General features: G+C 38.7%; 2 protein-coding genes across 10 annotated transcripts; one reads left to right on the top strand and one right to left on the bottom strand.

Annotated features, from left to right (window-relative positions):
* Positions 1–1730: 1730 nt before the first annotated feature.
* On the bottom strand, positions 1731–10102 carry r3hdm4 (R3H domain containing 4). 4 transcript variants are annotated; one of them, XR_006378421.1, is made up of 9 exons: positions 9901–10102; positions 8322–8479; positions 7899–8020; positions 7527–7629; positions 7358–7443; positions 6582–6667; positions 6025–6235; positions 4812–4867; positions 4061–4220 (listed from the first exon to the last, which is right to left on the bottom strand). XR_006378421.1 is itself a non-coding variant. In XM_044200546.1 (8 exons), the coding sequence occupies exons 1-8, from the start codon at positions 9939–9941 to the stop codon at positions 4117–4119; spliced, it is 756 nt and encodes a 251-aa protein (XP_044056481.1). In that variant the 5' UTR covers positions 9942–10101; the 3' UTR covers positions 1731–4116. The 4 variants fall into 4 exon arrangements, 1 of the variants encoding a protein (XP_044056481.1); XR_006378420.1 differs by having other exon boundaries at positions 4812–5928; XM_044200546.1 differs by lacking the exon at positions 6025–6235 and having other exon boundaries at positions 1731–4220; positions 9901–10101.
* Positions 8533–14823, top strand: LOC122878145. Of its 6 annotated transcripts, none has more exons than XM_044200542.1 (5): positions 8533–9079; positions 9169–9223; positions 11511–12261; positions 13988–14134; positions 14704–14823. In XM_044200542.1, exons 1-5 carry the CDS (start codon positions 8971–8973, stop codon positions 14704–14706), a joined length of 1065 nt encoding a protein of 354 aa, XP_044056477.1. In that variant the 5' UTR covers positions 8533–8970; the 3' UTR covers positions 14707–14823. The 6 variants fall into 6 exon arrangements, with proteins under 6 accessions (XP_044056477.1, XP_044056474.1, XP_044056480.1 ...); XM_044200539.1 differs by having other exon boundaries at positions 8545–9079; positions 13988–14214; XM_044200545.1 differs by lacking the exons at positions 8533–9079; positions 9169–9223 and adding an exon at positions 9347–9368 and having other exon boundaries at positions 13988–14214.
* The last annotated feature ends 17 nt before the right edge of the window (positions 14824–14840 follow it).

Genomic DNA, 14840 nt, shown 5'->3' on the forward strand with positions numbered 1-14840 from the left:
TCCATCAGTTTCTCAATGGACCGCATCTCTGATCTCATCCCGGAGAGGCCGTTGGGGGACAGCATGTTGTGAGTATCAACAAACAAGAAGAAATAGGTGATGAAAACAGTTTATGAGTACACAACAAAACAAATTTGAGCTTTTAGAAAAAATCAAGCATCCAGATAAAAAGATAAAGGTTTAATCACTTCACCTCAACCTCGAGCAGAAGCAGACTCGGTGGGCGGCCATCTACTGCTGCCGGTTGGGTTGAGAGAGACACAGAGAGAGAGAGAGAGAGCAGGATGTAAAGAGCAAACAGTAGCACAATGCAAATTCCACACAGAATTTTAAAACAACAATATTGTAATGGTAGTGTTAATATTAATATTAATGAAATAATAATAGGAATAATAATAGAGATAATAATAATAATTGTAGTAGCGGTTGTTAAGCAGGAAGGGGGCAGTAGGTGGCTTTCAATCATAGATCCAGTCTCTGCTGCTCCAGAGGCAGAAATACCTGCTGAAAGCGACAGAAGGAGAGAGGAGAGAGACGAGAAAGCACAAAACTACGGGAGAGAGAAGATGTCGAGTTAGTAACATGCAGTAATGGGATAAAAATGTGTTCAGTTGGAGGGGGAGAGGAAATTCTGGACCTTGTGGTCACTAATGGCCTGTTACTTTGTACTAGTACGCCATCTAGTGGAAAGGAGTCAGAGCAAAACCCACATGTAGTAAAACACAGTTTTCAGCCTCTCAAACTCTCTCATAAGCTTCAATTATAGATGTATTGCACATTCTCTTTTTCAGAATAACCAGGACTATTTGAAAATGAAGATTGGTTTGAAGTGAATATTTGCTGTTGAGATTTATAATGGATTACATATACATGTAGAATTTAGGCTCACTATGCATTTTATCAGAATTATGAAGGTGTCAAATATCAGAGCTCATTACAGAACAGTAACACAACTAACCAGTGACACCTGTCAGGTTTTTGGTGAAAATGACAGAAACTACGGGCTCACAACAGTCAGTTTACTCAAGTTTTATTCAAATCAAACCATGTCACTGACCTTTCTGACTTCATAGGAGTCAAGGGTCAACAACCACAATGTGAATTATTTACAAAAGCATCATAACCAATAAATAACAGAGGCAATTATTCATTGAGTTCTTTACAGCCTCTTCCGATTACGTAGTTGGGACACGACCAAACTTTGTCGATTGGACTCCCATAATAATACAACAAGGAGGGGTTACAAGCAAGCGTGGTAGCTCATTTTGTCTATAAGGGTTTTCATCAAAGCATTGTTGCATCTTATTTTAAGGATCTGTTCCATTAACGTGTTTTCCAGATGGATTCTGACACTTATGGTTTCCCAGTTGGTAAAGTAAAAAAGGAGCCTGACAAGTTTAATTTGAGTTTTGAAACTCGCATGCACTCCTTCATAAGTGAATTTGAAGATTATGTGCAGTCTTTTTCTTCATCATTTTCTGTTTCTTTTACTTTCTTATACTTTTTTAGTACTTTTGTTGCAAATACTTCTGTACTTTGGACTTGTAATTAGGTATTTTTGTAGTGGGGTATTGGTACTTTTACTTAAGTGGAAGATCTCAATACTTCTTCCACCAGTGATGACAGACTTGCTGCAGCTGATATTTATACAATACATGTATATTAAATCAGGCATGGCTTTTAGCATTTTCAAGTAAAACGTACACAATGAAATGAGAAAAGAGAAAAAATATCTTAAATTCTTTAATAGTTGCAGTGATAATTATAAATAGGTACTGTAGCACACACATATTATATACACAAAGATGTTTGAGTCTAGTGTATAAAGCTTTCAGACTATTATATGCTTTTTCAATCTGAATGTTGGCACAAGTCAATGATCTGAGCTCATTAATTACAGAACAACTACTTCTACATGTATTTAAAAAGTTGGCAGCACCCCAAGGTGCTCGGGTGAACATGATGAAAACAAGTTCATCTTGAAGAAAGTATACAGTGCACAGAAAATGACACCATGTGAGATCACTACATGACATTCAGAGTAGAAGTGTAAAGCCTGAGAAATTGGATTTCCAAATGACAAACACACAAACTTTGGTTGTTGACAAAATGCACCAACAGGTCAAGTTTTGTTACACTGCCAACGAGTGTAAAAAGAAATCGAGGATACGATTTTTTTCCTCCAAAATCATGTCAAGTACAAATGTAGAAATATATGTACAGAAAAAACATAGAAACTTGCATTCATAAGGCAGAAGTGCTTTTCCAGGGTTGTAAATGTTAATATTGAGATGAAACATACCTGAGTCAAAACTCAGCAGGTTTTTACCATCAAAACACCTTAAATGTGGTTATTTTTCTACCAATGTAACACATGTACTGTACATACAGTATATCTTTAAACCATATTACTTTTGTATGTAAAAAAAGAGGTTTTAAACGTTGGAGTTGTGTGTTCAATGTAAACTGAGTGAGCACTGCGTATTGCAAGAAATCCATCAATAAATCTAAAAGTACAGGGATACTAGCAGTTTTTAACGACAGTATAGTTCCTTATCTTGTCTTTGATTGTTGACCATGACTGAAGCAACATTTACACTTTGTCTACACCAGCACATCAGCAGCTGCAACTGTGTAAGTATCTACACTGGATTAGCCACAGTGCCACCATACAATCATGTACTTTAGCTTGTAAGTGGAAACAAACAGACTTGAACCTAAAGCCTAAAACAATGTTTCAAGTCACAGTTGTTATGCAGTTGTTACTCGTTCGATAGAGACAGTTTTGTTGGTTCAAATATAAGCGTATCCTTCAGACGATGACTGAAAAATGCAGCTGAAACACAGCCGGTGTAGACGAGATGACAAAGCTAGACAAAGCAAGCAGAGAAAGATACACAGAAAACAAAAATCCCAAAAGTAGATCCTGAAGAAACTGTGCCTAAAGAGGGAGTTTTCTTCTCATACATAATACAGAGCTAATTATCAAAGAATTACTTTACGTCCCAAGCTGTTATTTCACACCCTCGATGAAAGACATTTGCTTCTTTACCTACGATGATGAGTGATGCGTTTGTGCATATAATGTAGAGAGACTATTAATATTCATGCTTCATACCTCACTACGGACACAAATTCTACAGGCTAATCCTACAGGCAGTGGTGCATTTCCTGATGTATTAGAGCGGTTCCTCCATTTTAGCACCTTTACAAATTCATTATTAGCAATACAGAGTTCCAAGTAAATCTTCCATTATTTTTAAGGTTAATATTGCCATTATTTACTGTTATGAATTATTTGTGTTTTAGTTAAGTTGTGAAATTCTATCATTTGCACTATGAAAGGGACATTATGGATCAACTGTTCATTAACCTGCTGCTTTAAGAATAACAGCTCATAAATAAACTTTGGCATAATGCTATCACAATTATGTTTAAAAAAAAATTGTATCAAATGTAATGTGCTTGTATCGTGAATTTGTTATTGTGAATTCCACATCACAACTCAGGTCATGATATTACTACATTCCCTTTCAAAAGTATACTTAAAACTTGGGAAAGGGAATTAAGTTTATTGCCAATGCTGTATGGAAACAGTAGTTCATTGGAGCCTCACAGCCATATGATGCTGTACTTCTTATTATACACAACTCTACTATTTTTAGATCTTTACCAGTGGAGCAGAGAGGCCACGTCACTTAATCAAAAAGGCTATTCCTTTGGACAGCGGCAAGGCAAGCTGTACTTTGTCAGCCTCAGGTGTTTGTCAACCTCATGTACTTTGGCTTAGCTGTGCTTTGAGCTGAATGCTAACAGCAGCATGCTAACATGCTCACAGTTAGCATGCTTACATGCTAATGTTTCACATGTAATATTTAGCATGAATATTCCTGTTAACATACAGGGAGTTGATCTGTTTATGGATAAAATTAATGGAAAACTTACTACAGAAACCAGAGACCAACCAGAGAAAAAGGAAACAGGCATTTTTTTTAGCTTGTTTTCTGAGCTTGGTGGACTTTACACAGACATTACATACAGACCGGGCACGCTATCTACATCTCGCAGAGCTCCTGGCCGCAGCAGAGCCCTGTGGAGGAAACAGTGGTCCTGATCTCAGCTCATCTGCTCCAGGTGGGCAGACAGCAGAAGTCTAGGAGGCAGAAACTCTTCTTGTTTGTTGACCACTTCAGTCTGACGTGACCCTTTGTTGTCGGTGCCTGAAGGTCCAACAAACAAGCAGACTTTGATCACTCTCATGTGACTGAAAAACATTAAACCGGCTTATTAAGGCCAACCAGGCTGTGTAAATAGCATTATATAAAGAGAGAAGCATCAATAATTTATTTAAAAAAAGATCTTGTTCAAAAGCTTTAATACAGCTGTTTATATGCTATGGTTATGTCGATAAGCTTTTGATGGATACAGATACTAGTATTTGTCAGATGTTTCCTGCCAATATTTCTTCTCAAAATTTTACCTTTTAAATGCCAGATTGTGTGTGTTCATTGTTTTCCTCAGTATTTTGTTATCATCAGTGTAGAGAAGCAGTGAAACAGTTCAAAATAACCCACCACAGACATTCAATGGTAGGGAAACATTACTGCTTTAAAATATAACATAAAATGTATTTAAGAGCACAATTTGCATTGCAGGCCTGTGATGAAAACTTGCACGGCTGCACACAGATGGAAAAACAGACTTTAAAAAATGGTTGTCCAATGTTTAGACAACATTCTCCATCATATTTAAGGTTGAAAAGCGCAGACTAGTCTGATAAATTAGTCCATGTCTAATATGTTTCCACTCACTTGCAGAGACGAGGTCCATATACTGGCAGACAGCGTGAAGCAGCAGTCTCTCAAAGCTGATTCACAAACACAAACAAGAGAAATGTCTCAGTCTCCTCTAACCACTTAGAAACAATCAACTTGATCCATTATTTCTAGAGTGAATCAGTTTCCCAGCACAGATCAATTAAGTTAGTGTGTGTGTGTGTTTAATGCCAATTATTTGCCATTTTTTCACATCCTGTTTTTGTCTGTTGTATTGTATTTCCTGCTGCTGCAATGACTCCACTTCTTTGTGTGGATCGGAGAGGTTTCATGTAATCTAATATAAACTGGTTTTCCAGGTGAGGAAACATTATTAGGATCCATCAGCTGGGACTTTCAACCTGCTAGCTGCCAAGCTGTAGATCTGGATCTTCGTCCTCCAGGAGATTCAGCCTCTCCCTCTCTCTCTAGTTTGCATGTTATCATGGCTCTCTCTCCCTCTGTGTGTCTGTTTGTTTCTCCTCTCTGTGTGAGTGGTGGCCATTCTGTGTTTGTGTGGTCTGTCCTCTTTCCAAGGTGGAGAGTAGGTGGTCTGCCTCAGATCCCGTTAAAAGGTTTTTTTTTCCTCATTCAAATCGAGGGTCTAAGGACAGAGGGTGATGTATGCTGTACAGATTGTAGAGCCCCTTGAGGCAAATTGTGATATTGGGCTGTATAAATAAAACGTCTTCCATAATGCTACTGTTGGAATCAGATATTTAGGGCTACTCAACAAAAAATTCTAATGTCTGTGGATTGGAGATGTCAGACCCTTGAACCTAAATAATTAACTTTAAAGGGAAACTTTGCCAATTTTCAACCAGCTTTGTATCATTACAATGTGAGTAGTATATGCAAATGAACAATGGTTAACTTCCCTCGATGTTGCCTGCACCCAGTGCTCCCCGTTCACTTTCTGGCAATGCGTCATCTGGCTGAATTTTGCCGGCTCTATGCCGTTGTACGAAACTACAGACTGTACTTCCGCATTTTTTGTATGCCCGCCTCCACGGACAGTCGGATTGAGAGAGGGGCGGCTCCTCACCGCTCCAAAATCAAAACATCCTGTCCAAAATCAACTGGCTAGAACAACCACTGGCAGAAGGCAATGTTCCTGTAGATATGGAAGAAAACGATTTTAATAGTGTAATGCTGGAATCAGACGTTCGGGGCTACTTATTTGAGCCAGAATACAGTGTGGAGGAATTACGGCGTATGGAGGAGGAACAGGCTGCCAAGCACCGCCAGCCGATGAAGATAGTGGCGCAGAGCTGCCCCGTGCCAGGGACAACTGGTGGTACCGCTGCGGTAAATGTGCACCAATGGAAACAGAAGTGGAGTCGCAGTGCGTTACACCAAAGCTTTGGGCCACATGTGGACCGGGGAGTGCTTGAGACTTACTTCAGGATCCCGAAAAGAAACTGGAAAAAACAACCAAAGCCAGCGGGATGAAAAAGACGTCTGAGCATAGAGTAAGTGCAATAGCGACAGTGTTTTGTTACTAGCACGGCTACGTTACAGTATGACAACATACAATACACGAGGCTTAGCACGTACACTGCTATCAGAGTTTAGCCTAACGTTAGTAGCTCTGACCGGCTGTTTGTAGGAGTTGGGGAAGTTTACACTGGAAGTGCATTGTGGTTGTTGTAGGTTTTAAGACTTTTTAATACTTTCTAAGAGTTTTTTTTTTGAGGAAACTAAATTCAAAGCTTTTTAAGACTTCAAGAGCTGCAGATATCCTGAATACAGAAAAAGGATTTCTACCTGCTGGCGAGGCTGGTTGTGTAAACTGAGTGAGGTTGAGCGATGAAGAAGCTCAGAAGGTTTTCCTCAAGTACTTCCAGAGTTCCCTGTGAGGAGAAAAAATATATAGTGTGTGGCAGCCAGGGAGGGAGGAAGGTAAGAGGTTCCATCTCCACAACAATCGTGTCCTCACGCATGGTTTGTGCTTGAGCAAAATACTAAACTTCATGGTGAGCCATAATTCCTTTAATGCTCTCACATCCCTGTACGTTGTCTTCCAGCATTAATAACAATTAGGAGTTACTGTATTTCCAAATTTTCTTCAATTCATAGGCCTCACTCAGATTACAGGAGGCTCAGGCTGATTTACCTCCAATTCTCCCTCATAATCAGAGAGTAAATCTTGTCCGGGGCCTTTGTCAATATAATGTTTGGCACAAAATATCTGGTGTTGTGGTCAAACCTGTTTGTCACTTGCAAAAACCTGGAACAGCATGACATACAGGTCAACTAGGAGAAGGAAAAAAATACAATAGTAGCCTCCGGGTTTGATGCACAGCAGAGACGGAGGAGAGACTAGTCAATATGTGGCAAAAACTACTGAGGTTAACATGTCTTCCACCAATTATAATAACACCATATGGACACACAATAGGAAGTTGAGGCTTTGCGATCAAAATTCAACTTTGAAGCTACTGTACCTACGTAGACTTCTACCATGTATATAAATCAACCGACATGATCAGTGACAAAACATTCACTTTCCAAGCACAATGAGAAGAAGAGATGACGCTCACCATGGGGATTTGTTTCCGTTTCAGAGTCGCTCGCAGCCTGCGATCGATTCTCTGAAAACAGTCCTGAGCAGTGAAGGCAAGATTTACTGTGAAGAGATGAGCGACGGTCAGCCAAACAGCCGCACTTAAAACAACCAGCCTACAAACAAGCACAAACTGAGACGTTCACCAGTCCTCTGGTCTTTGTTTTTCTTCTTGGACCCCTCTTGCTCCAGCAGAGACAACAGCCTCTCCTGCTCCTCACCGGAGCAATTCATGAAGTCATTCCACGGCTAAAAGAACAAGGGAATGAGGAAGTCCAGTAAATTTTTTAACTAATACTTGTTTTGTTGGGTGCGTTTAGATTTGGTCATGCTCGGATCACAGATGCAAGGCAAGCTCTAAGGCTTCTGTTGAGAGTTGAAAAGGTAAAACTCAAAACTTACAGTCTTTAGTGCTGTGAAGAAAAACGGGAAAGCTAAAACCAAGATAGACCTGATGACACTCCTGCAGCATTAACAAGCAAGGCAGCAAAGCTGAAACCCAGCTGAAGCCAACTTACCTCTATGTAGTTTCCGTTAGTGCAGGCCTCAGTGAAGATGGATGGGATGGCCGGGTTACTGCAAACTTCCAGATCATCTTTGGAGCACTCATCCCTCTCAAGAAGATTAGCAAGAAAGCGTGCTGATTTTCAGAGAAGAGAAGAGATAGATGGACAGTAGTGATATAAGCAAAACTTCAATGACAGATGTAGGAATTTAAAGGGTTACTTTTTGAGATAAAAAACAGATTTCACTGTTAATGCTTTTTTCCCCCCATTGTTGAAGGCAACGTTTGCTATTTCAATTCAAAATTCATGTGTGTGCATTGGAGATGTGCGCATATTTTAAAAGGTGGCACACAGACTTAAAGTCTTGTCCGGCATTGTTCAGCCCACAGTGGTTGACAATATCTTATAATCTGATCACGTGAAATGAGAGCTTACTGTTTTCCTGTCGACGGAGGCTCTTCTTGCCTTTGGCTCGGGGAGTGAGGTCAGAGTTGCGGATGGCTTGGTTGATATAGAACTGCTTCTTTTTGGTGGGAGACACTCGCTTGGCGGGAGAGTTAGGCAGGGAGGTGCATTTACGCTCCTCTATCAGGCTGGGAAAACAGAGGACAAGATGTCAATTTAGCCAATTTAGTCACACAAATCCTGACGTGGAAGTAACAGCTCCTGAGATCTTATTAATTTGAGATATTTTATGTTGAAGGGATGTAGTTAACTTGTAACTTTTTTGGTGTACCCACTTTCTCAAGCTGCTGCATATACTTCTTCAGTCCGTGATTTTTCAATTATTTTTTATTATTTTATTTCCTAACATGGTGAGAGTACAGGCATATACACAGAAAATGTAATCATTCAGCTGCGTTTCTCAGTACACAGGATATGGAAAAAAAGAGTTCTGTGTGACCTAATTTTTATCCATTTCAATGGACTTGCACTGTTCTTGCTTTGACAGATATCTTTGAATTTGACATTTTCTTGAGTACACAGGTGATGCTATTTTTAGGTCTGAGAGGGTGCAGTGCTTTAGGCAGGAGGTGCTTAGCTTATCTTAGTTTACTGCATAATTGCTGGATGATAGAGTGAAATGGTGTGTCTATATGGCCATGCAGTATGTTATTACACCATAATCGTATTTGGCATGTTATCCAAGGAAAGAAGAAGAATACATCAAACAGCTAAAGTGGCAGTGAAAGGTGCAGATCACCAAGCTGCTAAATCATTTGTTAAGGGCTTCAGGTGGATCCTTCTCCTTTACTGTACTGCTTCTGTTTTATCTCTGCAGCATTTCTAAATGGATCAAAGCTAGGAAGATCACCCTGCAGGAGCTGCAGATGTAGGTCAGTGGGTGTTGTGTGAGGACCGCCTCTGCTGGGTTTACTGCCTGTTAGTTGTCAACTTGCTCAGCTGATCCCATTTTTAGCCTGAGCCCTGCAGCTTGTTAGCAGCACTACAGCAACATAACATGATGTAATCTCTGCCTGGGTTAGTTGTGATTGTCCACATCGAGATATCATATAATATCACTTTCACTTGTAAACCTTAGCACACTCCAAGCTTAGCTAACCAGGCAGTGACCTTAATATAGTTTTTACAACAATCTCACTTATGTAACTCGATCTTTACATTTTAACAAGGAAATTACTACGTGATCTGAATAAGATGTGTTGTAGGAAATGCCAAGGTTGATCAGCTAATTTGTTGGTAGAAACACACTGACGTGATTTAATTATGAATTTAGAGGCTCCATGACAACCAACATATCCAGGTCAGCTAGTTAGCTTCCAGTTGCTAAAAATGCTAGTTAAATGCCTGTTAAAACCTCAATATCTACGTCAACAAAACTAGCAACTGGGAGTTTATCGCGTTTTGTTGATTAGCAAGAGAGCTGGTAGGATTTCAGCTAATCTAAAACCATTAACAACCCCTAACGTAAAAAGCTAGCTATTTAATGGTGTTGTAATTCGGGCTAACGCTAACTAGCTTGCTAACGTTAACATTGTTAATTTCAACTCACATATAATCCTGTTCTTCATTGTTATTTGTCAAAACGACCATCTTAGAGAGAACCAACGCTCTGGGTCTTTACGGAACGTGTTAAAAAATTAATACACCTGGGACGGGAAACAAAAGTTAAAACAGCGAGTATGTTTGGCAGATTATCTTTGTAAGAAGCTACAGCTAACAGCTAGCTCCTTGGCTGCTAGCTTGACAGTGGGCTGAACCACCAGAACAAAAATAGCTGTTGTTCTCCGACACAAACAAAGAGGGGAGGAAAAAGTAAGAGCTCTCACTCTGTCTCTATGTAGTTACATTTGGTTAAAAAAAATCCCTTCAACATTTCACTTCTGCTTACTTCATTTAAGACATTTAAGAACATTTGTATTTGTATTTTTGTTCAAATCAGGTTTTCCACCTTTGATCTTTATCTAAAGATAATTGTAACTATAACCACTAGAGAACATATTTTGGCGTTTTTGACATTTTGGAGGACACACACATCACACAAAGAACTGTTAACAATCTTTACATTTATATTTTTAGTTATGGGTAGGAGTATTTAATGTCTGGACATGTTGCCTGGCAACATAACATTGTTGTTGTCTGAGGTAGTTAAAAAATGTTGACCAAAGCTTGATTTGTGAATTTAAAGCTGCTGTAATTGATTTGTTTATTTTTTATCACTTGGGGGCAGCAAACCAAGCTAAAAACACAACAATGACATATTATCACATTACACAGTTGTTGTGGTGAACGTGTTAGCAAACAGTTGCTACACATCCAACAGACACAGAGCAATGTTAGCATTCATTTGGAGTCGTATTTCTGTCCACCTGGTGAATGTAAGTCTAACATTCACTCTTTTTTAGCTCTGTGTTTGGTCTCCACCAACTCCTGCAGAAATATCTGGCTCTTTAGCTGTTAATGCTCCACTATATGTTCACCAGCTAGTTGCTAACTTTGTCCGTCTGTTCTTTTAGTGCTGGGCAGGTAGTGTACAGTCAGTTTATCAGAGCATTTTTGCTAAAAAACCCCCCAGCTGCCTGCTGTTGATGAGAGCAGTGAGAGTGAACCAAAACAGTAAACTTGTGGGCCTTTAAACCAAAACAAACAAAGACACTAAAACACTGTGGAAACTGCAGGGTCAGGTGATAAGTCATTTAATTAATTGTCAATATGAAAAATATTGATTAGTACAGCTTTGTAATTAATTATATTTGTGGATATATTTGTTGATAGCCTACAAAAAACTAATAATCACCACATGATGGCTAATGTGAACATACGTAAATCCAACATACGGATACAAATGTGCACGAGTGTAGTGTGGTACGGGCTATTTTGTTTAACTCGAGTGATTCATCCTGGCGATAGACAATCTTTGACACACCTCATCAAACAAATTCCTGTCATAACTTGCAAAATAAAGCCTCTGCCACCTACATCTTCTGTATAATCCAGCATCTTTGAGTGGTTTCAGCTCAAACATGATCATTCCTTTGATATAATCTGAAATGACGATGACTTTTTTTCCCACTCATTAAGGGTTTGTGTGCATGTTGCCATAACAGCCAGTTTAATAGGCCTGACACAAAGCCATCTAATTGTTCTGTGTTTTTCTCACAGCCGCTGGAGAGAAAAGGAGCTGCTCAACAAAAAAAAAACCTTTATCTTAATAAGCTTTTTTGAGAGATGTTTGGACAATATCAGAGACGATTCTCAAAGGTGCTTTCAAACAAATTTTGGAATGTGGAAAGAGAAGAAGACGAGGACAGTAAAACTAGAAAAACATGAGCCAGACACTTGTCCGATGATTGTGGGTAAAGTAAAGAAATCAGTTCCCAGGATGAGAACTGTGAAGCCAAAGGAGAAGATTAAAGTCACCACATCAAACAGCAAATGTCTCACTACTACATGTGAGACATCAGGGAACATAATGAGGCTTTGTGTCAACCTAATGCCTGTTTTGGCAGCAGCCAAGGAGCCTGTGGAGGAAGAGGAGGGCGAAGAAGAGTACAGCAGTACAAGTAAAAAGGAACCAGAAAACAGCAGCAGAAATGACCCATCTGTCAGTAAATCAGTGGAACAAACACTCTATCCAAGTGATTCTTACACAGGATTAAATCTGGTCACCGACACCAAACTAAGTCCTCGGTTTGTGCTGCCACCTATAACTAAACCTAAAGCGGCTGCTGAGTGTTGTGACCGTCAGAAGACCAAGAGGTGCCACACACCTCTACCTCCCATCAGTTTATCTGAGCAGACTAGGACCATCTCTTCAAACTTTTCAATAAAAGGCTGCAGAGGCGACGGGTTAGTTACAGGACAAGTACCAGACAGCAGGCCCTGGATAGACAATCCCCTGTTCTCTAATAGTGTGAGTAAACTACAAAATCAGCTGGCTAAGAATGTTCTGTGCCATTTTTTTTTAAATCAACATTAAAAACTAATTACATCTGCTCCTTTAAAATCCTGGGATGAGAAACAAGGTGCTGAAAAGTTTTGCTCATGTAAAAGTGGTTCATTTTCATTTTAAAAGGACATTAAGGAAGTTAGGATTTATACCTACTGTTACTGGCAACCAGGAGGAATTGCATCATCACAAACAGGTGTGAACAGTTTACAGTGGCCTGTGATCGAGAGGAAATGATTAAGTTACAGTTTAATACAAGGGGAGTAGGAATCAACAAGGTTGTGAGCACCTTCCTGAGCAATGATTGAGTCTCTGGTATTGTTTATGATACTATACGTATACAGATCCACACATACAGTATGTTGTAATCATACTGTCCAACAGTACAGTATAAATCTTCTTTATTGCCCCTTTAATGTTAAAATAGATGCTAAGAGAGACAAAAATGGTCTTTACTCCAGTTATTACTTTTAACATTTTTTACTCTTCAAATGATTTGATAGCTCATTATTTTCAAATTACTGCAAAGCCATTAAGTCCTTAAAACTAACTTTTGAATGGTAAATACTCTGAAGGAAGCATAACTTACAAACAATGTGTTTGCTTGTTCAAGATACTAAAACAGTAAGTGGAAAGTAACAAAGTACATTTACTCAAGTACTGTACTTAAGTACAATTTTAAGGTACTTTATTTGAGTATTTCCATTTTATGCTACTTTAAACCTCTTTTCCACTTTTCAGAGGGAAATATTGTACTTTTTACTCCACTTCATTTATTTGACAGTTTTAGTTACTGGTTAATTTGCATATGAAGATTTCACATAAAAAACATAAGCTCATAAAATACAACACATTATGAATGATTAAACTAGTCGGTACCAACCTTTTTGACTTGTGACCTCTTACAAAAAAGCTGTGTCTAGTTGGGATCCTTTATCGCGTTTCAGATGTCTTTGAGTTGTTAGAAGGTCCACCAAAGAGACATTTCACAAGGTTTCATTTAAATGTTTGAGGCCCAAAGAAGTGAAACTATGCAATATTTCACAAATAAATCAAAGACTAGAGAAAAACACAGAAAATAAATACAAATTTGTGTATCAGAACTTAGTTTTTTCTTCTTTCCTCCCCAAAAATCATCTCACCACCCCTCAGATTAATCTTGTGACCCCCTTGTGACCACTGGACTAAACTACCTGTACTGTAAATAAAGAGGTTAAAACTAGCAGTATAAGCTATCTGTATTTACAGTATCAACAATCTAATCATGACATATATAATAATATATATGAGTCATGGGGGACGTTTTTCTAAAGAATAAGTACTTTTACTTTTCATACTTTAAGTACATTTTGTTGTTAATATTTCTGTACTTTTACTTAAGTAGGATTCTGAATGCAGAAGGTTTGCTTGTAATGAAGTATTTCTACATTGTGTTATTGTTACTTTTACTTAAGTAATTGATGTGAATACTTCTTTCACCACCGCCACATCGCCACTGCTACAGCCTACAAAAACACTAACAAACTAAAACACTGAGCAAGTAAAACAAAATAAATAGAAAAAATTTGAAAGCCGTTTTAAAGAATTTAGTTTTGTTGTAAAACTGACTCAGGTACAACATCTGGGTATATTTTCCCCTTCTGAAAAAAACTGCAGAGCTGACTGACTCTCCTCTCTCGATCCTGTGCAGAGATCTGCTGAGTTTCGTCTTCCTGAAATCTCCTTGTCCAGTCTGGAAGCCCTGCTGCAGACGGTCACACAGAAACTGGGGAGGAAGAGGAGAAGTGGTGATGAAGGACCATGGAGACGTGTCCGGTCTGATCATCTCCTCACGGCTGTTAGTGAACAACGTTTGAGAGAGAAGAGTGTCGGGCAGCAGATTGGCCGCTGCACAGACAACAGAAACCCGGCCCACATGTGTGTTTGGTGGTTTTGGGTACAATTTTAATATATATATATATATATATATATATATATAAGGGTCACTAATGAGCGTAAATACATTTAATTGCTATAACAGAAAAAATGGCAGCCATAGAAAGTGTCAAAAACTGGGTTTGATATGATGAAAATCTTAAGGATTATTTCTTTAACTGACTTCTTCATTTATGAGCAGTAATGTATCATAAAGAGCGACTGACACTAATTTTAGTGTTCGAAACAAAGAAACAAACCACTGAAATATTGTATTTCAAATTGTCAAATTTTAAGATATTTAATGTTTAAAATATTGATCATTATTGAACCTTGCTGGCCAAACCAAGGTGCATACCTCAGTAGATAAACATCACGGCATTACTTGACATAATTGCAATATTCTGTGTTAATACTGCTGTGCAATATACTCTTTTCAGTTTAAAATTCCCTATTTATTGATATTTATTCTGTCTTTTTTTCTTTTAACAGTGAAGCAGCAACAGAAACATCAGCGAGTGGACGCAGTATGAACAGACAGAGGAGCCTCCCTCCGCTCATCCTCACTATGACGAAAAAAACCTCCTGACTTCCAACGCTGCAGTGATTCATCACAAACAACAAACTGG

Source organism: Siniperca chuatsi, linkage group LG6 (genome assembly GCF_020085105.1).
Source record: "Siniperca chuatsi isolate FFG_IHB_CAS linkage group LG6, ASM2008510v1, whole genome shotgun sequence".
NCBI classification, from domain to species: Eukaryota; Metazoa; Chordata; class Actinopteri; order Centrarchiformes; family Sinipercidae; genus Siniperca; species Siniperca chuatsi.